Source organism: Macaca mulatta, chromosome 20, assembly GCF_049350105.2.
Source record: "Macaca mulatta isolate MMU2019108-1 chromosome 20, T2T-MMU8v2.0, whole genome shotgun sequence".
NCBI classification, from domain to species: Eukaryota; Metazoa; Chordata; class Mammalia; order Primates; family Cercopithecidae; genus Macaca; species Macaca mulatta.
In genome coordinates this window covers 70,468,843-70,496,789 of record NC_133425.1, presented here as the reverse complement: position 1 = coordinate 70,496,789, position 27,947 = coordinate 70,468,843, and the positions used below count along the sequence as shown (strand labels likewise).

At 43.8% G+C, this 27,947-nt stretch overlaps 1 protein-coding gene across 17 annotated transcripts; it reads right to left on the bottom strand.

Annotated features, from left to right (window-relative positions):
• Nucleotides 1-2: 2 nt before the first annotated feature.
• ZFP1 (ZFP1 zinc finger protein) lies at nt 3-27,921 on the bottom strand. 17 transcript variants are annotated; one of them, XM_015126612.3, is made up of 6 exons: nt 27,802-27,921; nt 27,186-27,545; nt 22,802-22,859; nt 6,548-6,674; nt 1,490-3,624; nt 3-639 (listed from the first exon to the last, which is right to left on the bottom strand). In XM_015126612.3, exons 3-5 carry the CDS (start codon nt 22,814-22,816, stop codon nt 2,543-2,545), a joined length of 1,224 nt encoding a protein of 407 aa, XP_014982098.1. In that variant the 5' UTR covers nt 22,817-22,859; nt 27,186-27,545; nt 27,802-27,921; the 3' UTR covers nt 3-639; nt 1,490-2,542.
• Nucleotides 27,922-27,947: the final 26 nt, after the last annotated feature.

Sequence of the window (27,947 nt, the reverse complement as noted above, 5' to 3'; positions counted from 1 at the left end):
TATATATGGGTTTATCTTTATTTTATAAAAACTGCTACACACACACATACACTCTCTCTCTCACCTCTTGCTTTCCTCATTTGACCTAGAGGAGTTTGGAGTTTGTTCCCATACATTCTTTTCAAGGAAATACCATCAGTCATGGTATGTTTTTACCACAATTTATTCATCCATTCCCTTACTGATGGTCTTTTTTCTTTCGGTCCTTACCAAAAAATACAATATACATTGGTAAACATATAATCTTAAGTACTGGCACTTTTTTTTCCTTAGGGATAGATTCCCAGGAGATTCCTAGGTTGAAGAGTATATTAATGTTAAAACAGAGTCACAATATTTTCTAAGGAGGCTGTTACAATTTACATTTCTAAAAGCAGCATATGAAAATGTTTTCCCCTCCTTTGTGAGTAGGTAAGATAACTTAGACAAAAGCTTATTGGGCTACGGATGTTCTGGATAAATCTGTTCAGAAAGTCACTCAAATTCATATATAGTGACAGCACGTTAATAATATCCAAAAATATTTTTTAAAAGCCAGTTTTTGGTTGCCATTTATAATTTCCAATACATGATTTGTGATTGACAGGGAACGGCTGAACTTAAGAATCTGAAATCAAGGCCGGGCGAGGTGGCTCACGCCTGTAATCCCTGCACTTTGGGAGGCCGAGGCAGGCGGATCACAAGGTCAGGAGATCGAGACCATCCTGGCTAACATGGTGAAACCCCGTCTCTACTAAAAATACAAACAAATTAGCTGGGCGCAGTGGCGGGCGCCTGTAGTCCCAGCTACTCAGGAGGCTGAGGCAGGAGAATGGCGTGAACCCGGGTGTTGCAGCTTGCAGTGAGCCGAGATAGGGCCACTGCACTCCAGCCTGGGTGAAAAAGTGAGACTCCATATCAAAAAAAAAAAAAAAATTTTGAAATCAAGTCTATAAAAGCATATCTTTGAGTTACACAAAAATTCTTCATATATGGAGAGACCACTGAAAAATCTGACTTTTATAAAAGTGTAAACATTTAAAGGAAAGGTAATAACTTTTAAGTCATGTTCCAAAGGGAAATGTTTTAGGTTGGCAATAGTGCAACTCAAGGAAGTAGACAACCTCCTTTAAACAAAATATTGTAAAAAATCATTTCTTTTTTTTTTTTTTTTTTTTTTTTTTTTTTTTTTTTTTTGAGATGGAGCCTCGCTCTGTCACCCAGGCTGGAGTGCGGTGGCCGGATCTCAGCTCACTGCAAGCTCCGCCTCCCGGGTTCACGCCATTCTCCTGCCTCAGCCTCCCAAGTAGCTGGGACTATAGGCGCCCGCCACCTCGCCCGGCTAGTTTTTTGTATTTTTTAGTAGAGACGGGGTTTCACCGTGTTAGCCAGGATGGTCTCGATCTCCTGACCTCGTGATCCGCCCGTCTCGGCCTCCCAAAGTGCTGGGATTACAGGCGTGAGCCACCGCGCCCGGCCGTAAAAAATCATTTCTAAAGGGGTGTTATACACATGAAAAATTTAAAAATGAAACAGTTTGATAGTTACTTAAAATAATGTTTCCTCTAAGGTCTCTGAAATGTAACATTTGTGAACTATAGAAGCATCCTACCATTTTTGCTAGACAATTCATGAAATATTAAGGGAAACAAGGAAAGACAACAGGTAGTTTCTGTCTGTGTTACACAATATTTTGGTAATAGACATGCATTTGTATGCAAATATCCCACTGGAAAATAAGAGCATGATGAATGGGGATATTGTCTTTACATGGCAAACTCTTATTCTGTGGTGCATACTGAGTAGTACAACTCATGTCTGCCTGCTTCACGCTATAGATCAATTATTTCACATTTGCATATTTGTATAAATAGTGCTTCTAGAAAATCTTCAGCAAACCAGAAGCAGGGAAAACTTCAACACTGTCTTCTGTTTCGTAAGAGGCAGCTCAAAAACAATGTTCATACCAACTTATATATGCCAGCAAGCAGTAGGGAAAGACGTAGGTTCCATGCTACTTTAAATCTGTTACACATTTCATTTGGAATGCAATCTCATTTGGAATGCATACTGGATTGCAGAGATACTGAAAAACACATGTGATGTTTAGTATAGAAAATCTTGTTATGTCCTAATTATCACAGAGGACAAGAATTTCAAATTCCCAGTGATTATGCTAAATTCATATGTGCAGATCTAAAACATACCACTTGTGTTTTGTGGCATATCCACATAAAACCACTAAATTCATAGGATACTGTTTGTATATCTCTTATGCTGCTGTCTAGAATACTCAATTCATTCAAGATTTTTAAAAGCTCATTGTAGTACAACTGGGTATGGCTATTTACAACTGGATATATTCTGATACGTATTCTTTAGCTGGGTATCACATGTAACTTCCAGTATAATGTTCTCATGGGATCCTATTTTTAATACATTTTTGAGTTGAGAGATTGCATCTCAGTATGAATTCCCATGTTTCCTCAAAACTGTCATGAGGCTTCTCACCCGCTTGAAGAGTTCTGGCAGGAGTTTTCCACAGTACAACCTGGCTGGAGTTTCAGGGTTTATCCCCGACATGAACTCTCTGATGGACACTGAGTCGGGACTTCCTGCTAAAGGCCTTCCCACATTCAGAACACTCATATGGTTTCTCTCCTGTGTGGATTCGCAAGTGTAATCTAAGAGTTGACCTCTGGCTGAAAGTTTTGCCGCATTCAGTACATTCGTAGGGTTTCTCTCCTGTATGAGTTCTCATGTGGATAATGAGTTGTGAGTTCTGGATGAAGGATTTTCCACATTCACTGCACTCATACCGTTTCTCCCCCGTGTGAATCTTCTGATGTATGATAAGGTTTGACTTCTTGAAGAAGGTTTTTGCACATTCGTTACACTCATAGGGTCTCTCTCCTGTATGAATTCTCTGGTGTGTGGTGAGTTCAAACTTTTGGGCAAACGTCTTTCCACATTCACTGCATTCATAGGGCTTCTTCTCCATATGTGCTCTCTGGTGTACAATGAGGTTTGACTGGTGGGTAAAAGCTTTTCCACATTCCGGACACTCAAAGGGTTTCTCCCCAGTGTGAATTCTCTGATGTTTGATGAGGTTGGCCTTATGGGAGAAGGTTTTCTTACATACATTACATTCATATGGTTTTTCTCCAGTATGTATTCTCTTATGACTAATGAGGAGTGACTTAAAGGAGAAAGCCTTGTCACAGTAAGTACAAATGAAAGGTTGAACCAAGTTTTTTATTTTCTGATGTTTAAAAATGGCTGCTTTATGGCTGAGGGCTTTTCCATTTTTATTGTATTCAGAATATTGTACTCCAGCGTGGGTTTTCTCTTGCTTCAGGTAGAGAAGTGCTTTTCCAAATTCATTACACTCATCAGTTTGCTTTCCTGCATAGCTTCTATTACTATTAAGCAAGTCTGAATTATATTTCAAAGTTTTTTCATATAAGTCATATTTATAGGGTACTTGTCTTAAAGAAACAAAGTCTGTGTTCAGATTAAGTGCTTTTCCAAAGAGATCACCTCTTTCCTCAACTGGGGTTTGGTTCTTAAGAATTAAAAATTGCCTTGCCTGCTCATCTGGGTTTCTGTGGTCTCTCTCCATCTGGTCATCAGCCTTCCACACTTCTAGGATAGAGCACAATGAAAAGAACCTTGTCAACGCCTCTGCTGTCATGTTACAGATGCGAAGTCTTCACAAGTGTTCAATCACAGGGCAGACTCTTTAGTTTGGGACCCAGTCTCCCAATATTAAAAAATTCCCAGCGCAAATGTTTCCTTTCAAACTTTGAAAGAGAAAGATAATAGCAAGATTTGGAACGCATACTGGATTGCAGAGATACTGAAAAACACATGTGATGTTTAGTATAGAAAATCTTGTTATGTCCTAATTATCACAGAGGACAAGAATTTCAAATTCCCAGTGATTATGCTAAATTCCCACGTGGTTAAAAAACAAAACCAAAATCAATACAAGTAGCAATGCCAGATGACAAAATGACCTTAAAGTGGGCAGAGAAGGTGAAATAAGACAGAAAACAGAACACAAATAATATGAGAAGGCTGGCAATTCCAGAGATGGAGATATATAGTATTCTTGAGGACACTGCAGTTAGCACAGAGACGGAGAAAGTAAGTAGATGAGGGAATTAAGGGAAAATACCTACGCAGATCTCGAGCAAGAGTATTATTTGCTAAACTCAGACTACTATGGTAGAACCAGCACCAGTCTGCATGGTTCTAAGCTTTTTCACCTTTTTCTCTTCTGTTCATCTTTACCAAAATGATTTCCAGAAAGCAGCACTTCTCATTAGGTTTGCAGTGACAGCCATACAGCAGAGCTCCAAATCTCAAAGTAAGAATCTTGCAAATGGTAAAACCTAGAAACTCATTCTCTAAGAAAAATACAACCCTTACAACAGGATCGTTGACGGCTGCTGGTTTTATTGCTTTTTTTCCTACTGAAGTTGTTGGGAGAGTGAACATGTTTGCACTATCATATCCTACTTTTCTTCCATTCCTATTTATTTTGAGATAGGGTCTCCCTCTGTTGCCTAGGCAGGAGTGCAGTGGCACAATCATAGCTCACTGCGCCTTGACCTCCTGGGCTCAAAGGATCCTCTCAACATGACAGGCATGAGCCACCGTGCCCAGCCTACTTTTAATGTGTTCAGAATCTTAAGGATCAAGTTACCCAGGTTCATTATTAAGAAGTCAAACAGATACAGGCAAGGCTAAGACACACTGTTGGTGAGAATTATAAATTAGTTCAGCCACTGTGGAAAACAGTCTAAAGATTTCTCAAATAATTCAAAACTACCTCTTCACCCAGCAATCCCATTAAAAATCATTTGGCCAGGCACAGCAGCTCATGCCTGTAATCCCAGCACTTTGGGAGACCAAGGCAGGAGGATCACTTGAGGTCAGGAGTTCTTACTATTTTTTGAGATGGGGGTCTCTCTCTCTTGCCCAGGCTGGAGTACAATTGGTGTGATCTCCACTCACTGCAACCTCCACCTCCCAAGTAGGTGGGATTACAGGCACACGCCACCATGCCCGGCTTATTTTATATTTTTAGTAGAGATGGGGTTGCATGTTGTTGGTGCTTGTATTGAACTGACCTCTGATGAACCTCCTGCCTCGGCCTTCCAAAATGCTAGGATTACAAGCAGGAGCCACCACGCCTGGCCTGAGGTCAGGATCTACAGTACTTGTTCTACAAAAGTAAAAATTAACAGGGCCTCTGTGGTCCCAGATACTCGAGGCTGAGGTGGGAAGATTACTTGAGCCCAGGAGGTGGAGGCTACAGTGCGCCATGATATCACCATTGAACCCTAGCCTGGGTGACAGAATGAGACCTGTCTCAAAAAAAAAAAAAGATTCTACCAAAAAGACACATGCCCACTTGTAGGTTCATCACAGCACTATGCACAATAGCAAAGACATGGAATCAGCCTAGGTGCCCATTAATGGTGGACTGGAAAAGAACGGTACATGTACAAGATACAACACTACGCAGCCATAAAAAATGAAATCCTGTCCTTTTCAGCAACATGGAGGCTCACAAATGGGAGCTAAACACTGGGTACTCATGGACATAAAGATGGCAATAGTAGACAGAATGGCTGGTGAGAAAGGGAGGCAAGGGTTGAAAAGCTAATGGGTACCATGCTCACGATCTAGGTGTCAGGATCAATCAAACCCAAACCTCAGCATCACAGAATATACCCATGTACCCCTACATCTAAAAAGCTAAAATCAATTTAAAATTACCCAGCAACAACCCAGACCGTCATCTTACGTTATTATTGGTTATGTTACTGTGATCCTGCTGCCATTTTTTCCAGGACAACACTGTCACTCTCACACTGAAAAACCTATCTTAAGGCCACCACACCGATTCCTAAGAGCTAAAATACAAATGTTACCATTCTGGCAAAACGAGAATGCTAATGAAAGAGCAACTAGTTACAACAAAAGTTTAAGACGTGTTGGGAAAGTACCAGGGTTCAAGTGTGAAAGGCAAATATCTAAGGTTAAACAGGAAAAAAAAGGTAAGCAGGGGAGACGGACATTTGGAGGTATGATTCAGAGACTTAAGGTACAGGTCATGTCTCCTCAGCTATATTTAAGGGTTAGGGACTCGAAAAACAGATTCCTGAAAAGTATTTCAAAGGTACTGAGCTGCTCATAATCTCCTGGATACTAATTCCACTGGCTTCTGCTTCTCCCTTTCTCCTGTCATATTCCCCTAAAACGTTCTGAGTTGACAACTCTATGCTACCCAAAACTCTTCTTGTTGCTCCAACTTGAAAATTGCCTATGGCTTGACAGCAGTTTACTAATGGGACGTAGCTCATAACTGCTCGGACTTCAGAAGCCTTGAAGGAAAGGAGAGACAGAGCTTTAAAGGCTGCAAGATCTCTCAGGTTTAACACCTGAAGACTTAGGCCAAAAACATTTAGTAATTCAGAAGCTCATTTCTGTTCACTGAGACAGGACATAAATACTTCTAGGAAAACGGTGAGCTGTACCTGAAAACCATCCTTACCCACTGAAAGTAAGTTGCTATAATTCTCCAGCATCACATCCATGTATAGGATCCTCTGAGAGGGGTCCAGTTGTTCCCATTCCTCCTGGGTAAAGTCCACAGTCACATCCGTGAATGAAACTGATCCCTAAAACAGCATATTGTTATTCATCCTAAGATGATCATTTGGTGATACAGAAAGGATAGATGAAAACTTTGTAAGTCATTCACCATGAAAATTTATATATTTACACCAACGATACATCTTGTTCACCGTTTTTTTCATATCTTCCAAAATATATATATATTTATTTATTTATTTATTTTTTTGAGACGGAGTCTCGCTCTGTGGCCCAGGCTGGAGTGCAGTGGCCAAATCTCAGCTCACTGCAAGCTCCGCCTCCCGGGTTCACGCCATTCTCCTGCCTCAGCCTCCCAAGTAGCTGGGACTACAGGCGCCCGCCACCTCGCCCGGCTAGTTTTTTGTACTTTTTAGTAGAGACGGGGTTTCACCGTATTAACCAGGATGGTCTCAATCTCCTGACCTCGTGATCCGCCCGTCTCGGCCTCCCAAAGTGCTGGGATTACAGGCTTGAGCCACCGCACCCGGCCCAAAATATATTTTTATAAATAGTTGAGATTTATTCAGATTCCCATTATCTCTGGCACTGTCATATTTGATAGGTGTCTCAGATTAATAAAACACTGTTGGCCAGGCATGGTGGCTCACACCTGTAATCCCAGCACTTTGGGAGGCTGGGCGTGGGGGGTGGGGTGGATCACTTGAGGTCAGGAGTTCGAGACCAGTCTGGTCAACATGGTGAAATCCCATCTTTACTAAAAGAAATTTAGCTGGGCGTGGTGGCGCATGCCTGTAGTCCCAGCTACATGGTGGGCGGAGGCAGAAACTGCAGTGAGCCAAGACTGCACCACTGTTTCTGCGCTCAAGATGTGTACTGTGAGACAAGCACATTAGGTATTCAGTGTTACCAGTGTGCTTTTAATAAAGCTCACATAGGCATTATTTCTGTGATATCGATGTTAAAGAGTTAAAACTTTGACTACTTAAAGGCAGAAAATCAACTTCCAACTATAAAATATCAGGTACAAGTAAGGATCTCTGTCCCCCCATCCCCCTATTGAAGCCATAAAAATTGTACAAAAAATTTTTTTTTAATTTATGATTGAATTTAACAGGCCAGACACAGCTGAAATGATTAGTCAAAAAATGTCAGTAAATATCTACACTGAAATGCAAAAGGTACATTAAGGAGCCTAAAAGATACATGGGACGAGCTGAGAAGGTCTAATATACTTGCAGCGGGAGTCCCAAGAGGAGGGGCAAAATGCAGTCAAAACAATATTTGACGAGAGAATAGATGAGAATTTTCCAGCACACCTCACAACAGGCTATAGTTTTAAAACCACCAACCCCAAGTACAATAAGTACAAACAAACCAAAAAACCCACTCAGAGTATAACAAAACTGATTTTAAAACCCCAGAGGAGGCCAGGCTCAGGCCTGTAATCCCAGCACTTTGGGAAGCCAAGGTGGGTGGGTCACAAGGTCAGGCGTTCAGGGCCAAGATGGTGAAACCCCGTTTCTACTAAAAATATAAAAATTAGCCGGGCGTGGTGGCGGGCGCCTGTAATCCCTGCTGCACTTGAGCCTGGGTGACAGAGCAAGACTGTCTCAGAAAAAAACCCAGAGGAAAAAAAGAGGTATTGTCTTCAGAGGTACAAAAAACTTGACAGCTGATTTCTCAACATAAACAATGGAAGTCAGAAGACAAATCTTCAAAGTGCTGAAAATATCTAGAATGAGTTGGTTGACAAACTTTTTCTACAAAGGGTCAAGTAACTATTTGATGTTTTTTTCAGGCTACATGTAGTCTCTGCTAAAACAAACCGACTTGGCCGTCATACCATAAAAAGAAGCACAGGCGGCCGGGCACGGTGGCTCATGCATGTAATCCCTGCACTTTGGGAGGCCGAGACGGGCGGATCATGAAGTCAGGAGATCAAGGCCATCCCGGCTAACACGGTGAAACCCCGTCTCTACTAAAATTACAAAAAATTAGCCGGGCGTTGTGGCGGGTGCCTGTAGTCCCAGCTACTCGGGAGGCTGAGGCAGGAGAATGGCATGAACCCAGGTGGTGGAGCTTGCAGTGAGCTGAGATCTCGCCACTGCACACTAGCCTGGGAGACAGAGCAAGACTCCATCTCAAAAAAGAAAACAAAAACAGAAAAAAAAACAGGCACAGGCAACACATCAACAAATAGGCATGGCTGTGTTCCAACAAAACTTGATTTATGGAGGCTGGGCGTGGTGGCTCATGCCTGTAATCCCAGCACTTTGGGAGGCCGAGGTGGGTGGATCACTTGAGGTCAGGAGATCAAGACCAGCCTGACCAACATGGAGAAACCCCATCTCTACTAAAAATACAAAATTAGTCGGCCATAGTAGCTTATGCCTGTAATCCGAGCTACTTGGGAGGCTGAGGCAGAAGAATCGCTTGAACCCGGGAGGTGGAGGCTGCGGTGAGCTGAGATGGTGCCATTACACTCCATCCTGGGCAACAAGTGAAACTCCACCTCAAAAAAAAAAAAAAAAAAAAAAAAAAACCAACTTGATCTATCATTTTTGTTTCAAATCATTTTCACAGCACAAAATACTCTTGATATTCCCCCCCAACCACTAAAATTAAAAACCATTCTTGGCCAGGCGCAGTGGTTTATGCCTGTAATCCCAGCACTTTAGGAGGCCGAGGCAGGCAGATCACAAGGTGAGGAGTTTGAGACCATCCTGGCTAACAAGGTGAAACCTGTTACCACTAAAAATACAAAAAATCAGCCAGGAGTGGTGGTGGGCACCTGTAGTCCCGGCTACTTGGGAGGCTGAGGCAGGAGAATGGTGTGAACCCGAGAGGCGGAGCTTGCAGTGAGCAGAGATTGCGTCACTGCACTCCAGGCTGGGTGACAGAGCAAGACTCTGTCTCAAAAAATTTAAAAAAACCATTCTTAGCTTGTGGGTCATACAAAAACAAGGCAGCAGCCCATTTGGACAACTGGCCAGAGTTTGACACCCCCTGATGTAGAGTCTAGAATGATGACTAGTACACAACAGATGTCAAGTATTAGGCATTATTACTACTATTAAAAGATGTACCAAAACCAAAATTAACCCTAGCAAGAATCAGTTGAATGTGCAAAAAAAGCAATAGCAAACCAGTAAAACATATTAAAAGTATACAAATATGGAATGGGGAACGAAGTATTAAACTAATTTTCGCATGTCATCAACTTAAAGACATTGGGGCAGGAAGAAGTACCACGTTTGGAAGAAAAATTCTAATTAACTTTTGTTTAAAATAGGTAAGTACTGAAAAAGTAACGTAAACCTTTAAAGGGTAGAAATATGACAAGCAGAGAAGGAAAAGGAGATAAAATCAGTAATCAAAATAAAATGGGATAAATTTTTTTTTTTTTTTTTTGAGACAGAGTCTCGCTCTGCCGCCCAGGCTGGAGTGCAGTGGCCAGATCTCAGCTCACTGCAAGCTCCGCCTCCCGGGTTCACGCCATTCTCCTGCCTCAGCCTCCCGAGTAGCTGGGACTACAGGCGCCGCCACCTCGCCCAGCTAGTTTTTTGTATTTTTAAAGTAGAGACGGGGTTTCACCGTGTCAGCCAGGATGGTCTCGATCTCCTGACCTCGTGATCCGCCCGTCTCGGCCTCCCAAAGTGCTGGGATTACAGGCTTGAGCCACCGCGCCCGGCCTAAAATGGGATAAATTTCTGCTAAAAGACTAAGACCTTCAGGGTTTAAAAACTTATATATAATTTTTGGCCGGGCGCGGTGGCTCAAGCCTGTAATCCCAGCACTTTGGGAGGCCGAGACGGGCGGATCACAAGGTCAGGAGATCGAGACCATCCTCGCTAACACGGTGAAACCCCGTCTCTACTAAAAAATGCAAAAAAACTAGCCGGGCGGGTTGGCGGGCGCCTGTAGTCCCAGCTACTCGGGAGGCTGAGGTAGGAGAATGGCGTAAACCTGGGAGGCGGAGCTTGCAGTGAGCTGAGATCCGGCCACTGCACCCCAGCCTGGGCGACAGAGCAAGACTCCGTCTCAAAAAAAAAAACAAAAAAACAAAAACTTATATATAATTTTTACAAGAGGCAAACTTTAAAAACACCACAAACTTCAATGATCTAGCTAAAATATAAACAAAGTAACAAAGCCTAAAAACAGAAGGCACTGAAAGCTGTCAAAGGAACATCAATAATTAAAATTCCAAAAAATGCACATAATATGACCCAAAATTCTATATAATCCTGTTCATGCAATATAAAAGTGATTTAACAAAGGGCATGGGTACACCCACACAAAACATACTGGTTATCTCTAAGATGGAAAGACTGACTGTAATGGTCAAAATGTTAGGGTTGAGTTGAGGTGACATGAACAGTGCTGGTGCTGTGGTTCATGCCTGTAATCCCAGCACTTTGGGAGGATGAGGCAGGAGGACTGCTTGAGCCCAGGAGTTTGAGACCACCCTGGGCAACATGGCGACACCCTGTCTCCACAACAACAAAACACCTAGCTGGACGTGGTGGTGAACACCTGTAGTCCCAGCTACACAGGAGGTTCAGGTAGGAGGACAGCTTGGGCCTGGGAGGTCAAGGCTGCAGTGAGCCGTGATCATGCCACTGCACTTCAGCCCTGGAGACACAGCAATACCCTGTCTCAAAAAAAAAGGCTAGGTGCAGTGGCCACATCTGTAATCCCAGCACTTTGGGAGGCCAAGGCAGGTGGATCACCTGAGGTTAGGAGTTCGAGACCAGCTTGGTCAACATGGTGAAACCCAGTCTCTACTAAAAATACAAAAATTAGCCAGGCATAGTGGTGGGCACCTGTAGTCTCAGCTACTCAGGAGGCTGAGGCAGGAGAATTGCTTGAACCCGGGAGGCAAAGGTTGCAGTGAGCGAGATCACGCCACTACACTACTACACTCTAGCCTGGGCAACAGAACAAGACTCTACTAAAAAAAAAAAAAAAAAAAAAAAAAAAAAAAAAAAAAAAAAAACCAGCATGCTGGGGAGGGCAGATCCTCATATGACAGAGACAGTAAGGGACAAAATTAATGTATGAATTTTGTAATATAAAAAACATTGGCCGGACGCAATGGCTCATGCCTGTAATCCCAACACTTTAGGAGGCCAAGGAAGGCGCATCATTACGTCAGGAGTTCAAGACCAGTCTGGCCAACATGGTGAAACTCTGTCTCTACTAAAAACACAAAAATTAGCCAGGCATGGTGGCGGGTGCCTGTAATCCCAGCTACTCGGGAGGCTGAGGCAGAAGAATCTCTTGAACCCAGGAGGCAGAGGTTGCAGTGAGCCAAGATCATGCCACTGCACTCCAGCCTGGATGACAGAGCGAGATTGTCTCAAAGAAAACAAAACCAACCAAACAAAAAAATTACATTTTAACACATTTAAAATGTAATATAATACAAGTAATATAAATTTAAAAACCCATCCATATAAAAGAATGAAATCATATCCTTTGCAGCAACATGGATGCAGATAGAGGACATTATCCCAAGTGAATTAACACAAACAGAAATCCAAACAGTGCATATCCTCATAAGTGGGAGCTAAACTCTGGGTACTCACGGACATAAAGATGGTAACAAGAGACACTGGGGTCTACTGGTAGAGAAGGGAGGGGGACAAAGCAAAAACTATTGGGTACTATCCTCACTACTCGATGACAGGATCAATCATATCCCAAACGTCAGCATCGTGAAAAATATCTATGTAACAAATCTGCACATGTACCCCCAAATCTGAAATAAGTTGAAATTATATTTTAAAAAAACTTCAACATACACAATACATGGAAACATGTCAAAATGTTAAGCACTGACTAGATAGCAAAACAGGCGGATAATTAAGTTGACCTACACTTGGGCCGGATGCAGTGGCTCATGCCTGTAATCCTAGCACTTTGGAGCCAAGGCAGGTGGGTCACTTAAGGTAAGGAGTTCAAGACCAGCCTGGGCAACAGGGCAAGATCCCATCTCTAAAAAAAAAAATACAAAAACTTAGCCAGGCATGATGGTGCACACCTGTAGTCCCAGCTACATGAGGGGCTGAGGTGGGAGGATTGCTTGAGCCAAGGAGTTCCAGGCTGCAGTGAGCTGAGATTACACCACCACACTCCAGCCTGGGTGACAAAGTGAGACTCTGTCTCAAAAGTTGAACCATAGTGAAGTTTCTTTTTTTGTTTTTTTGTTTTTGAGACGGAGTCTCGCTCTGTCACCTGGGCTGGATGGAGTGCAGTGGCCGGATCTCAGCTCACTGCAAGCTCCGCCTCCCGGGTTCACACCATTCTCCTGTCTCAGCCTCCCGAGTAGCTGGGACTACAGGCGCCCGCCACCTCGCCTGGCTAGCTTTTTGTATTTTTTAGTAGAGACGGGGTTTCACCGTGTTAGCCAGGATGGTCTCGATCTCCTGACCTCATGATCCGCCCGTCTCAGCCTCCCAAAGTGCTGGGATTACAGGCTTAAGCCACCGCGCCCGGCCATGAAGTTACTTTCAACTATTTTAATACATAAAAATATTTTGGCTGGGCGCTGTGGCTCACACCTGTAATCCCAGCATTTTGGGAGGCCGAGGCGGGTGGATCACATGAGGTCAGGAGTTCGAGACCAGCCTGGCCAACATGGGGAAACCCCGTCTCTACTAAAAATACAAAAATTAGCCGGGCACAGTAGCGGGCACTTGTAATCCCAGCTACTTGGGAGGCTGAGGCAGGGGAATCGCTTGAACCCGGGAGGCAGAGGCTGCAGTGAGCCGAGATTGTGTCACTGCACTCCAGCCTGGGTGACAGAGTAAGACTCTGTCTCGGGGAAAAAAAAAAAAAATGTATATATATACACATATATTTTTCATAAAATTTTTTCATAATTTTCATAATTTTTTTCATAAAACTACTATGCTTTATTTGTATTTCCGTGAAATAAATCTTATAATCTACCACGTAAAACAGAAGAAAAAAATTCCTAAGGAAATCTCAGAACACTGGCTGCAAAGACAAAAGCCTGTGAGTTTCAGGAGAGAACAGGTTACAAGTAAGTAGATTGAAAGCCTTCAGACCTCTTGACTACGCCGGAAAGCAGTATTTTCAAAATTATCAGAGAGGCAAACCATAAAAACTGGACAAAATAAAATAATTACTTGCAAGCACAGAAGAGCAATCACTGTAGGGCTACAATTACCAAAAGGCATATACGAGGAGAGGAGAGCCACGCATTCACAATGATGCTGAACCATGGCACAGAAAAACAAAGCCCAAGCAGAAGTGAGTGTCGTTGGCCGGGTGCGGTGCCGCATGCCTGTAATCCCAGCACTTTGAGAGGCCGAGACACGGAGATCACTTGCGGCCAGGAGTTCGAGATCAGACTGGCCAACATGGAGAAACCCTGTCTCTACTAAAAATACAAAAATTAGCCAGGCGTGGTAGCACGTGCCTGTAGTGCCAGCTACTCGGGAGGCTGAGGCAGGAGAATCTCTTGAACCCAGAAGATGGAGGTGGCAGTGAGCCAAGATCATGCCACTGTACCCCAGCCTGGGTGACAGAGCGAGACTCTATCTCAAAAATTAATAAATTAAAAAAAAAACACAAACTGGTGTTTGGGTCTGTAAAGCAACTAGGATCTAGGGGCAGGGCTATGGTTTGAGTATTTCTGTCCCCTCTAAAAATTCATGTTGAAACTTAATCCCCAATTAAGTATTGGGAAGTGTGGCCTTTGGGAGGTGACTGGGTCATGGAGGCTCCTCCCCTTGTGAATGGGGTCAGGTGCCCTTCTAAAGGGGCTTGATGAAAGGAGTTCATCTCCTTTTTTGCCCTTTTGCTTTCTGCCATGCAAGGACACAGCACTCCTCCCCTCTGAAGGATGCAGCATTTAAAGTGCCATCTTGGAAAAACAGACCAGGCCTTCACCGGCACCTTGATCTTGGACTCTCAGCTTCCTGAACTGTGACAAAATAAATTTCTTACTTTTTTTTTTTGAGACAAAGTCTCGCTTTGTCACCCAATCTGGAATGCAGTGGCGTGATCTCAGCTCACTGTAGCCTCCACCTTCCAGGTTCAAGTGATTCTCGTGCCTCAGTCACCCAAGTAGCTGGGGTTACAGGCAAGTGCCACCACACTTGGCTAATTTTTGTATTTTTAGTACAGATGGGGTTTTGCCATGTTGGCCAGACTGGTCTCAAACTCCTGCCCTCAAATGATCCACCCACCTTGGCCTCTCAGAGTGCTGAGATCACAGGCATGAGCCACCTTGTCCAGCCGTGAAAATAAATTTCTGTTCTTTACAAATTACCTGGTCGCAAGTATTCTACCATGGCAGCAAAAATGGATTAAGACACAGGGTGATGGAGCTAAGAAAGACATAGAGAAGAAGCCTTAACATTCTGCATAAAGATTCACCTCAGATCTTTGGCTAGTTCCTAATATGTGTAGGGGGAAGACAGGCCTCCAAGAGAACTAGTGGCAATGACTGGGAGACTGAAAGCTGAGTAGAGATATCAGAGGTTGCATAGTGCTGAGGAGCTAGGACAGTCTGAATCCAGCAAGATAGAGATACTGGCAAACAGTTGAGATGCCAGAAAAGCCATGCCCTAGAAGGATGGACCATACCCTAGGAGAAAGGAGTATGACCAAACTGACAGACCCACACCTGCAAATCTTAAAACATGCCCCAACGGGATCAGAATCATCTGCCAATAATTTAGCTATCTGGCAGACAAAACCTAACATTTTTTAGAAGGAGCTATGTATCATTCAACATATCCAGCGTACAAACAAAACTGCTAGACATGTGAAAAAGCAAAACCAGGGCCAGGTGTAGTGGTTCATGACTGTAATCCCAGCACTTTGGGAGGCTGAGACAGGTGGACTGCTTGAGCCCAGGAGTTTGAGACCAGCTTGGGCAACATACCAAAACCCCATCTAAAAAAAGTACAAAAATTAGCTGGGCATAGTGGCACATGTCTGTGGACCCAGCTCCTCAAGAGGCTGGGGTGGGAGGGTTGCTTGAGCTCAGGAGGTCACGGCTACAGAGAACTGTGAGCGTGTCACTGTACTCCAGCCTGGGGGTAACCAAGACCCTGTTAAAAAAGAAAAAGAAAAAAAGAAAGAAAAAGAAAGCAAGCAAACAAAAACAATGAGGCCAGGCATGCAGTGCATACCTGAAATCCCAGCAGGTTGGGGGGCTAAGGTGGGTAGATTGCTTGAGCCCAGGAGTTCGAGACCCACCTGGACAACACAGAAAAATTCCATGTCTACAAAAAACACAAAAATTAGCTGGGCATGATGGCATGTGCCTGTAGTCCCAGCTATTAAGGAGGCCGAAGTGGGAGGATCACTTGAGCCCGGGAGGCAGAGGTTGCAGTGAATGGAAATCAAGACACTGCACTCCAGCCTGGGCAAGCCCCTAGAGCAAGACCCTGCCTCAAAAAAAAAAAAAAAAAAAAAAGACAAGACAAAAACAATCAAGAGATAAACAACCCAAAAGAGGCAGATGCAGAGAGTACCAATATATTAGTTAACCCATAAACACTTCAGACGACCTGTAAAGTACTATGCAAAATATTATAGAGGTGCTCAGTAAAGATTATAAGCTGTAATCTCTACAGCAACCACTTAAGATAAAAGGGAAAATAGGAACACACAGGACAACTAAAAATAAATAGCAAAATGACAGACTTAAACTCACCCATGCCTATAAAAAATAAATCACAAATAAAATAATAAATCAATTAAAAGACAGAAATAGACCAGGCATGGTAGCTCACACGTATAATCCCAGCCCTTTGGGAGGCAAGATCTCAACACTACAAAAAAATTAAAAAATAAAAATTAACTGGCACAGGCCTGTACTCGCAGCTACTCAGGAGGCTGATGTGGGGGAAGTGCTTGAGCTCAGGAGGTTGAGGCTTCAATGAGCCAAGATCACACCACTTCACTCCAGCACAGCAGCTGGGTGAGAAAGAGAGATCCTGTCTCAAAAAGAAAAAAAAAAAAATAGACAGAAATAGGCTGGATCAAGGAAGTTGAGGCTGCTGTGCGCTGTGTTCATGCCATTAAGTTCTAGCCTGGGCAACAGAGGAAGACCCTGTCTCAAGAAAAGGAAAAAGAAACAGGCTGGATCAAAACCATGACCAAACTACATGCTATTTAGGGGAAATATACTATAAATACATGAACATAAATAGGTTGAAGCAAAAATACCATAACACTAATCATTAAAAAAGTAGGTATGGGCCAGGCACAGTGGTACACATTTGTAATCCCAGCACTTTGGGAGGCTGAGGTAGGGAGATCCCATGAGCCTAGGGGTTTGACACCAGCCTGGGCAACCTGGCAAGATCCCATTTCTACCAAAAAGAAAAATACAAAAATTCCCTGGGCATAGTGGTACACGCCTGTAGTTCCAACTACTGGTAGGATCACTTGAGCCCAGGAGTTTAAGGCTGCAGTGAGTCAACATTAAGCCACTTCACTCAAGCCTAGGTACCAGAGCCAGATCTGGTCCTAAAAAAAAAAAAAAAAAAAAAAGACATAGGAATGGCTTTATTTATACCAGAAAAGGAGTATTATCAGGGTTAAAGAGGGGAATTCCAAAATGATAAAAGGATAAATCCATCAGGAAGACAGAATCTTATGTGTGCACACATCCATAACCATATATGCAATGACTAACAAAGCTTCAAATTATATCAAGCAAAAACTGACAGAACTAAAGAGATGAATGGGCAAATCCACATTCATACCTAGCTATCAATCAAATACCAGAACAGAATGAGGGCCAGGTGCAGTGGCTCTCACCTGTAATCCCAGCATTTTGGGATGCTGAGGAGGGCCTATCACTTGAAGCCAGGAGTTCAAGACCAGCTTGGCCAACAGGGCAAAATCCCATCTCTACCAAAAATACAAAAATTAACCAGATGTGGTGGCACACACCTGTAATCCCAGCTACTCAGGAGGCTAAGGCAGGGGAGAATCGCTTGAACCCGGTGGCAGAGGTTGCAGTGAGCCGAGATTGTGCCACTGCACTCCAGCCTGGAAGACAGAGTGAGACTGTCTCAAAAAAAAAAGACATTTTCGGAAATTCATCCTAAAAACTGTGCCTCTCACAAACCCTTTCTCAAGAAGCTACAGAAGCATGTACTTCAATAAAACAACAGTAATCCAAAAAAGAGAGGCGGCAGACAAAAGATCACCACGAGAGACCAGAAGGAAATCCCTAGGAGGAGTAGGAAGGAGATGGCGGAATGGGAGATGGCAGAATAGCATTGATTCTCTACTATCACCACATTGCTTGTAGTAAAGATTGGAACACAGTGATTCAAAAGCTGGCATTTTGAGGGTTGTCATCAACAAGATACCTGCGGCCACTGTACCAACTTCTTATTAACCTGAGAGCAGAATGCCTGGGTAAGCCTGGCCCAGATTCTTATCTGTACTTGGTTTGGCTGATCGCGAACATGTTCTGACGGCATCTGTCTTTCCCCTCCACACCAGACTGCCTTGGATCAGATGAGAACACTCATTTCATGTCACAGAAGTGTGCTGCTTTAATCTACTCCTGCGAGGTGGCCATTCACCAGTGAACCAAGATGCAGAAACCGCACAGCATCCCACTCCCTCTAATTATATTCCCACCAAAACTTCAATACCTGGTCTACACTCTGACCCAGTCACATGGCCCAACTGTGTTGAGCCCTCTGCTTCTCATGATCTTGCCAATGACTTCCCCAAACAGGACTTCTGTAAACTCTCAGGAAAGTCAAAGCCAGGCTATACCTGGAAATTCAACTCAGCTTATCTTCTCCTGGGAGCCTTTGTCCAACAGTAGCAAAATTTCTTTCTTTCTTTTTTTTTTTTTTCTCTGAGACAGAGTCTCACTCTGTTGCCCAGGCTGGAGTGCAGCAGCATGATCTCAGCTCACTGCAACCTCTGCCTCCTGGGTTCAAGTGATTCTCTTGCTTTAGCCTCCGGACTAGCTGGGATTACATGCGCATGCTACCACGCCCAGCTAATTTTTTTTGTATTTTCAGTGAAGACAGGGTTTCGCCATGTTGGCCAGGTTGGTCTCGATCTCCTGACCTCAAGTGATCCACCAATCTCGGCCTCCCAAAGTGCTAGGATTACAGGCATGAGCCACCATGCCTGGCCCCAACAGTAGCCAAATTTCTAGACACAGTTGCTTTGCACTGCTAAATTTGCTTGGTGTTGCCACATTGCTCCCAGTAAGGCTGTATCATTCTATACTACCTCCAGCAATACATGAGCGCTTTCACTTCTTCTTAGCTAACACTAGCTAGTGTAATTTAAAAATAAATGATAATCTAAGTCTTGGCAAAGGGCCCACGGTTGCATCTTTTAGATCTCACGTCTGAAAGGAAATAAAAACCTCCACCAATCAGACAAAAGATTATGCAAACAAACCAAGGCAATATTAATTCCAGTTATAGTTTATTAACTAAATTTTATATTAAGACTATATATAAGTGATATTAATTCCAGTTATAGGTTATCAACTGAATATTAGATTAAGAATATATCTAAGTGGCGTTGGCTGGATGCGGTGGCTCAAGCCTGTAATCCCAGCACTTTGGGAGGCCGAGACGGGCGGATCCCGAGGTCAGGAGATCGAGACCATCCTGGCTAACACGGTGAAACCCCGTCTCTACTAAAAAATACAAAAAACTAGCTGGGCGAGGTGGCGGGCACCTGTAGTCCCAGCTACTCGGGAGGCTGAGGCAGGAGAATGGCGTGAAACCGGGAGGCGGAGCTTGCAGTGAGCTGAGATCCGGCCACTGCACCCCAGCCTGGGCGACAGAGCAAGACTCTGTCTCTCAAAAAAAAAAAAACAGAATATATCTAAGTGGCAAAGTCTCTAAGGAAAGCAAGGGAACTAATAAGAAAAATATCAAGATAGTGGCTATCTACTAGGTGGATTCAATCAGAAAATTTCTCATAAGAACAGATAATGTTCTATTTCTTAACTTGGGTGCATACACGGGCACCCATTTTATTATTATTCTTTAATGGATATATATTTGTTATACATGTTGTTATAACACATATAAAAAGTGTTATGTTTTAATATACTATTCTGTATATGTGTTACACAATTGATTAGGGGAAAAAAAGAATGAGTAAACTCTCTATGCTCTGATATGGAAATACTTCAAAGATACGTTACTGAGTGATTTAAAAAACACAGAATTGGGCTAGGCACGGTGGCTCACACCTGTAATACCAGCACTTTGGGAGACTGAGGTGGGCATGGATTGCTTGAGCTCAGGAGTTGTAGACAAGCCTGAGCTACAGGGCGAAACTCCATCTGTACAAAAAAATACAAAAAATTAGCTGAGCATGGCGGCATGTGCCTGTAGTCCCAGCTACTTGCAGGGGTTTAGGTGGGAGGACTGCTTGAGTCCAGGAAGTCGAGGCTGCAGTGAGTCGTTCACACCACTGCACTCCTGCTTAGGTGACAGAGCGAGACCCTGTCTCAAAAACAAAACAAAATCAAATCACATAATTAAGAGATTGAAACACAAACCATAACCAGGCACAGTGGCTCATGCTTGTAATCCCAGCATTTCGGGAGGCCAAGGTGGGTGGATCACTTGAGCCCAGGAGTTCGAAACCAGCCTGACCAACATGGTAAAACCCCATCTCTCCTAAAAATACAAAAATTAGCCAGGCATGGTGGTGCACACCTGTAATCCCAGCTACTGCTGAGGCAGGAGAATCACTTGAACCCGGGAAGTGGAGGTTGCACTGAGCCAAGATTGTGCCACTACACTCCAGCCTGTGTGACACAGCAAGACTCCGTCTCAAAAAAAAAAAAAAAAATTAAATTAAATAAATACATAAATAAATAAAGCGGCTAAAATCCAGAACACTGACAACACAAAATGCTGGTGAGGATGTGGAGTCACAGAAACTCTCATTTATTGCTGTTGGGAATGGAAAATGGTACAGCCACATGGGAGTTTCACAGCTTCTTACAAAATTAATTATATATATATATTTTTTTTTTTTTTTTGAGGCGGAGTCTTGCTCTGTCGCCCAGGCTGGAGTGCAGTGACCGATCTCAGCTCACTGCAAGCTCCGCCTCCCGGGTTTACGCCATTCTCCTGACTCAGCCTCCCGAGTAGCTGGGACCACAGGCGCCGCCACCTCGCCCGGCTAGTTTTTTTTTTGTATTTTTTTAGTAGAGACGGGGTTTCACTGTGTTAGCCAGGATGGTCTCAATCTCCTGACCTCGTGATCCGCCCGTCTCGGCCTCCCAAAGTGCTGGGATTACAGGCTTGAGCCACCGCGCCGGGCCAAAATTAATTATATTCTTAGTATATGATCCAGGGGCCTTAGTATTTATCCAAATGAGTTGAAAACATGCCCCCAAAAAACCTGCACACAGATGTTTACAACAGCTTTCTTTATAATTGCCAAAACCTGGAAGCCACTAAGTTTATGGGTTCCTTCAACATGTGAATGGATAAATAAACCATGGTACATCACAACAAGACATATTCGGTACTAAGAAGACATGAGCTATCAAGCCAAGAAAAGACTTGGGAGGAACCTTCTCTCTCTCTTTTTTTTTTTCTTTTGAGACAGAGTCTCACTCTGTCACCCAGGCTGGAGTGCAGTGGCACTATCTTGGCTCACTGCAAGCTCCGCCTCCTGGGTTCACCTATTCTCCTGCCTCAGCCTCCCAAGTAGCTGGGACTACAGGCGCCTGCCACCACTCCTGGCTAATTTTTTGTATTTTTTTTTTAATAGAGACGGGGTTTCACGGTGTTAGCCAGGATGTTCTCCATCTTGGAGGAACCTTAAATGTATATTTCTAAGTGAAGGAAAACAATCTGAAAAGGCTACCTACTGCATGAATCCAACTACATGACATTCTAGAAAAGACACAACTAGGGAGATGAGACAGTAGAAAGATCAGTGGGTGTTAGGGACTTAGGGAGACAGAGGGAGGGGTGCATAGGCAGAGCACAGGGGATTTTCAGGGCAGTGAACCTATTCTGTATGATGTCATAGTGATGGATACGTGTCATTATATATTGGTCAAAATACACAGAATGCATATGAAGAGTGATCCCTACTGTAAACTACAGTCTTTTTTTTTTTTTTTTTTTCTTTTGAGACGGAGTCTCGCTCTGTCGCCCAGGCTGGAGTGCAGTGGCCGGATCTCAGCTTACTGCAAGCTCCGCCTCCCGGGTTCACACCATTCTCCTGCCTCAGCATCCCGAGTAGCTGGGACTACAGGCGCCCGCCACCTCGCCCGGCTAGTTTTTTGTATTTTTTAGTGGAGACGGGGTTTCACGATGTTAGCCCATGTTGGGATGGTCTCGATCTCCTGACCTCGGGATCCGCCCGTCTCGGCCTCCCAAAGTGCTGGGATTACAGGCTTGAGCCACCGCGCCCGGCCAACTACAGTCTTTAACATATCAATATTGGCTCATCAACTGTAACAATATACACATTAATACATATATTAATAATAAAGGAAACTGGGGGTAGGGGTTGGGAATGAGGGGGTATATGAGAACACACTGCATTCCCCATTCAATTTTTCTGTAAACCCAAAACTGCTCTAAAAAAATGAAATCTATTCAAACAGAACGCATAGAAACAGAAAAGTATGATTAACATGCTATCTTATGTTTGTGCTTTTATTTGTACTTGTGTAAATATGTACAAATAAGCTCTGGATAGTTACACAAGAAAGTAATGACAGTGGCACCTGCTTGGGGTGGGGGGATTTAAATACAAACCCACATATTTACTGCATTCTCTGGCATTAGGCTAATCTGACTGGAAAAACCAAATACATACAGTAATCTTCTGCACTTGCACTGAGGAATGTTATATGAAACCACCATAGATAAAGTGATAACCGTTTCAAACTTGGCTGTTTCTGGGGATGCTGTCCAAAACACCATCTACATGAAGGTCCATAAAATGCATTCAGACCTAATGTACAGAACCAAAGAACTAGTATTCATAACCAATGCAAGACATTTAATTAACTCAATTTGCTTTTTGGCTGCTGGTATTGATCAGTTATTCTTACTGTGTTTCCCTTGTGTCTTATTCATACTTTTCTATTTCATTTTCTGGATCCTTATAAACTTCCTTAAATGCACTGAAAAGCAAAATGGGGAATAAACAAACAACTCACCTGGGATTTGTTCATTTTCTGCAGTTTTTGGGAGAGGCAGAGAACTATGAAGGCGAAACTGGAATAGACGAAAAAGAAAGGCATTGTTATTAAAGGTCTGACCTGCCTTACAACTCCTAGAGTGACTTGTTTAGAAATCCCTAGAGACCACCTGGGAACATACCACCTCCTGGGATAGTCCCTCTGCCTCTTCAGAAGGGGCAGAAAATATCATACTTACTGCACCTATCTTCAATCTAACATTATCAGACACCCATAAAGGCAAGACTAAGATAATCCACTTTCAAAAGAGGCAAAACGATCAGTAGAACCCTCAACTGCTGAAATTATCAAACAGGGAATTTAACACAACTATGATTCATATACTAAAGGCTTTACTAGAAAAGGTGGACAACATGAATAAACAAATAGGGAATTTCAGCAGAGATGGAAACTTCAAGAAAAAAATCAAATGGAAATGCTGAGAAAGAAAAGTACAGTAACAGCCGGGCGCGGCGGCTCAAGCCCGTAATCCCAGCACTTTGGGAGGCCGAGACGGGCGGATCACGAGGTCAGGAGATCGAGACCATCCTGGCTAACACGGTGAAACCCCGTCTCTACTAAAAAATACAAAAAATTAGCCGGGCGCGGTGGTGGGCGCCTGTAGTCCCAGCTACTCGGGAGGCTGAGGCAGGAGAATGGCGTGAACCCGGGAGGCGGAGCTTGCAGTGAGCTGAGATCCAGCAACTGCACTCCAGCCTGGGCGACAGAGCAAGACTCCGTCTCAAAAATAAATAAATAAATAAATAAAAGAAAAGTACAGTAACAGAGATGATCTTTCAGCAGGCTCGTTAGTAGACAAAGGAGCTAAGAAAAGTTTCAGTAAACTTGAAGATAGGTCAGAATAAATTACCCAAACTGAAATACAAAGAGAAATGGAAGAAAAAAATAAAAGGATAGAGCATCTGAGGGTTGTGAGACAATACCAAATGGTCTAATAAACATGTAATTGAAATTCCAAAAGGAGAAAAGAAGTATTTGAAGACATAATGCACAAGAATTTTCCAAAAATAATAATATCAAACTACAGGTCCAAGAAACTCAGATAATTTATCCAAACAGAGAAAATACCAAAAACTAAACTCAAACAAAAACACATGGACACATCGTATCCAAACAACTGAAAACCAAAGTTAAAATCTTCAAAGTAGACAGAGGAAAAAAGACATATTACATATAGAAAAATCAAGATAATGAATCATAGCCACCTTCCTATCAGAAACTAAGCCAGAAAATAAAGTAGTGACATCCTTAAAGTGCTTTAACAACAACAAAAAAGCAACTAAAGCAAAAACTATTAACTTAGAATTCTATACTCAGCAAAAAATCTTTCAAAAATGATACTGAAGTCAAAAACCTTTTTCAAACAACAAAAACATAGCAAACAAATTCATTATCAGTAGACCTGTACTAGAAGAAATGTTTAATCAAGTTATTTAAATAGAAGAAATATGATATTAAAAACCTGAATCTACACAAATGAAAATCTCTTGAGAATGGTTAAAATAAGGATAAACATAATAGATACTTTTTCTTGCTTTTAATCACTGTGAAAGATTATCTAAAGCAAGAATAGTAGCAAAGTTTTGTGGGTTTACAGCATATGTCAATATGCTGTAAAATGTATGACAACGATAACAAAAAAGACGGGAGGGTGACATTGGGAGTATAATGCTGCAAGTATACTGACATAAAACAGTATGATATCTTTAAAGTTCCACTAAACTTGAGAGCAACAACCAAAAACTTTGTTAAATGTTTACAAATACACAGTAAGACAACACTGGAGATAAAATGTAATTATAAAAAAGACCCACTTAAGCCAAAAGTAGACAGAAAAAAGGAAAACAGAAACAAAGACCAAATGAGAAAAACAGAAAAAAAACAGCAAGATGGTATATTGTAATACAACTATATCAATAATTGGTATGAACACACCAATTAAATAACAGAGGTCAAATTATATAAAAAAAAAGACCAAACCATATGCTGTCTATAAGCAATTTGTTTTAAATATAAAGACATAGCTACATTCAAAGTAAAAGGATGATCAGTTGTAGAAGTCAGGAAATTAAAAAAAAAAAAAAAAAGATAAAAGAATGAAAAAAGCTGGGCGCGGTGGCTCACACCTGTAATCCCAGCACTTTGGGAGGCCGAGGCAGGCGGATCACGAGGTCAGGAGATCGAGACCATCCTGGCTAACATGGTGAAACCCCGTCTCTACTAAAAATACAAAAAATTAGCCGGGCGTGGTGGTGCGTGCCTGTAGTCCCAGCTACTCGGAGGTTGAGGCAGGAGAATGGCGTGAACCCAGGAGGCGGAGCTTGCAGTGAGCCAAGATGGTGCCACTGCATTCCAGCCTGGGCGACAAAGGGAGACTCCGTCTCAAAAAAAAAAAAAAAAAAAAAAGAATGAAAAAAGAGGGTCAGGCATGGTAGCTCATGTCTGTAGTCCCAGCACTTTTAGGAGGCAAAGGTGAGTGGACTGCTTGAGCCCAGGGGTTTGAGACCAGCCTGGGCAACATGGCAGAAACTCGTCTCTACAAAAAATACAGAAAATTAGCCGAGTGTGGTGGCTCCTACCTTGAGTCCTAGCTACTAGGGAGGCTGAGGCAAAAGGATCAGGGCGCACACCTGGAGTCCTAGCTACTTGGGAGGCTGAGGGAAAAGGTTTGAGGTTGCAGAGTTGTGACTGAACTACTGCACTCCAGCTTGGGCAACAGAGACAGACCCTGTCTCAATCAATCAATCAAGGAAGAGTCTACCATCAACAGCCCAATATTTATTCAAATATGCATGAAACAGTTACCCAGGGAGATCATCACATCCTCGACCTTAAAACAAACTACAGCAGGCCTGGTGCAGTGGCTTCTGCCTGTAAAGCACTTTGGGAGGCCAAGGCCAGGGGATCACTGGAGACCAGGAGTTTGAGACTAGCCTGGCCAGCATGGCAAAACCCTGTCTCTACTAAAACAAAATGAGACAAAAATACAAAAACAAATCACAACAAATTTAAAATAACTGAAATTTGTAACACAGTATTCTGACCAAATCAGAATTAAACTATAAATCAATAATATAAAAAGATCTGGAAAATCTCCAAAGACTTGGAAATTAAGCAATACAATCTAAATAACTAAAGGGTAAAAAATGAAGTCACAAGGTAAGGTAAAAAAATTAGAATTGAATGGTAATGAAAACACAACATAAAGGCTGGGCACAGTGGTTCATACGTGTAATCCCAGCACTTTGGGAAGCCAAGGTAGGAGAATCACTTGAGGTCAAGGGTTCGAGACCAGCCTGGCCAACATGGTGAAACCCCGTCTCTACTAAGAATAGAAAAATCAGCCAGGTGTGGTGGCGGGCACCTGTAATCCCAGCCAGGAGGACTGCTTGAACCTGGGAGGCAGAAGTTTCAGTGAGCTGAGTGAGTGCCACTGCACTCCATCCTGGGTGACCGAGTGAGACTCTGTCTCAAAAAAAATAAATAAATAAAAATACAAGATATAAAAATCTGAGGCCGGGCACGGTGGCTCAAGCCTGTAATCCCAGCACTTTGGGAGGCCGAGGCGCGTGGATCACGAGGTCAGGAGATCGAGACTATCCTGGCTAACATGGTGAAACCCCGTCTCTACTAAAAATACAAAAAACTAGCCGGGCGTGGTGGCAGGCGCCTGTAGTCTCAGCTACTTGGGAGGCTGAGGCGGGAGAATGGCGTGAACCCGGGAGGCGGAGCTTGCAGTGAGCCGAGATCCCGCCACTGCACTCCAGCCTGGGAGACACAGCGAGACTCCGTCTCAAAAAAAAAAAAAAAAAAAAAAAAAAAAAAAAAATTTAAGTGATGTAGCTAAAGCAGTATTTAGAGGAACAGTTACATCAATAAATTGTTTCTGGCCAGGCGTGGTGGCTCAGGCCTGTAATCCCAGCTACTTGGGAGGCTGAGGCAGGGAACTGCTTGAACCCGGGAGGCGGAGCTTGCAGTGAGCCGAGATCGCGCCACTGCACTCCAGCCTGGGCGACAGAGTGAGACTCCGTCTCAAAAAAGAAAAGAAAAAAAAAAAGAAAAAACTAAGGAGAAAGAAACGGTACAATAAAAAAATACAGTGTTACAATCACATGGGACTACCATTTTACATGAGGTCCCTCGTTGACAGAAACATTGTTATGCAGAGCATGACTGTACCAGAATCATGGGAAAACTTTCGTATTTCAAAGTGGTGAAGACTTTCGGTGCCCCAAACGGAAAGAACTGTAAATTCCACCCGAGAGAAATTCAAAACGTGTACATGGCAAAATCTACCAGCGAGTAAAACCAAAAGATAAAAGAAAAAATATCTGCTGCTCACATAAAGTACCCCTGGGTTGTGAGACCTTAGGGAAATCACTTTCCCCTTCTGAGCCTCCCGTGTTCCTGGGGTAGCGACGGAGATGATAACGCTGGAAGTCACGGGGTGGATGCAAGTATCAGTGGGACACCTCACTGAAGACCCTCTGACAAAGGGATCACGGTTCTCCACCATCAGCACCTGCTCAGGCTCCAGTCCTTCCTCCACACGCGAGGCTCCGGGCATTGGGGCGTGGCCAGGTGTGTCAGACCACGCCCCCACCACGCCCCGCTGGGGCCTCGCCCCGCGCGCGCCCGCCGGAGCTTCCGGACTCGCTCGCGCGCGGCCCGAGCCCCTCGCCGCCCGTCTGAGGCGCATCTCCTGACAAAGAGAAGAAGGCGAAGCCTGGCAGCCGCCCTCCCGCAGCCGTCCCCGCCCCTGAACGTTCGGCGAGGCCTGCCCCGCCGGCCCCGCTCGGAGGAGGGCGCCAGGCAACCTCGGACGCCGCCTTGAAGGTCACCGCCGCCTATGAGTCGCCGAAGTTTGGGCTCCCACCCTGCGCGGGCACGAGCCCATCCCTCATCTCCTTCCCCTCGGCCCCAGGCCGCGCGGAGCTACCTGGAAGGCCTTCTCGTACCTGGAGGGGCGCAGTCTCCACTCGTGGCCCAGTGCCACAGCGGGTCACGGCGCGGGGCGGCGAAGACGCGCGGAGACGGGGGCTCTGTCACCCACTCGCGGCTGGTGGTGGGGGAAGGGCGGCCACCGGCGCGCTCGCAGCACTGC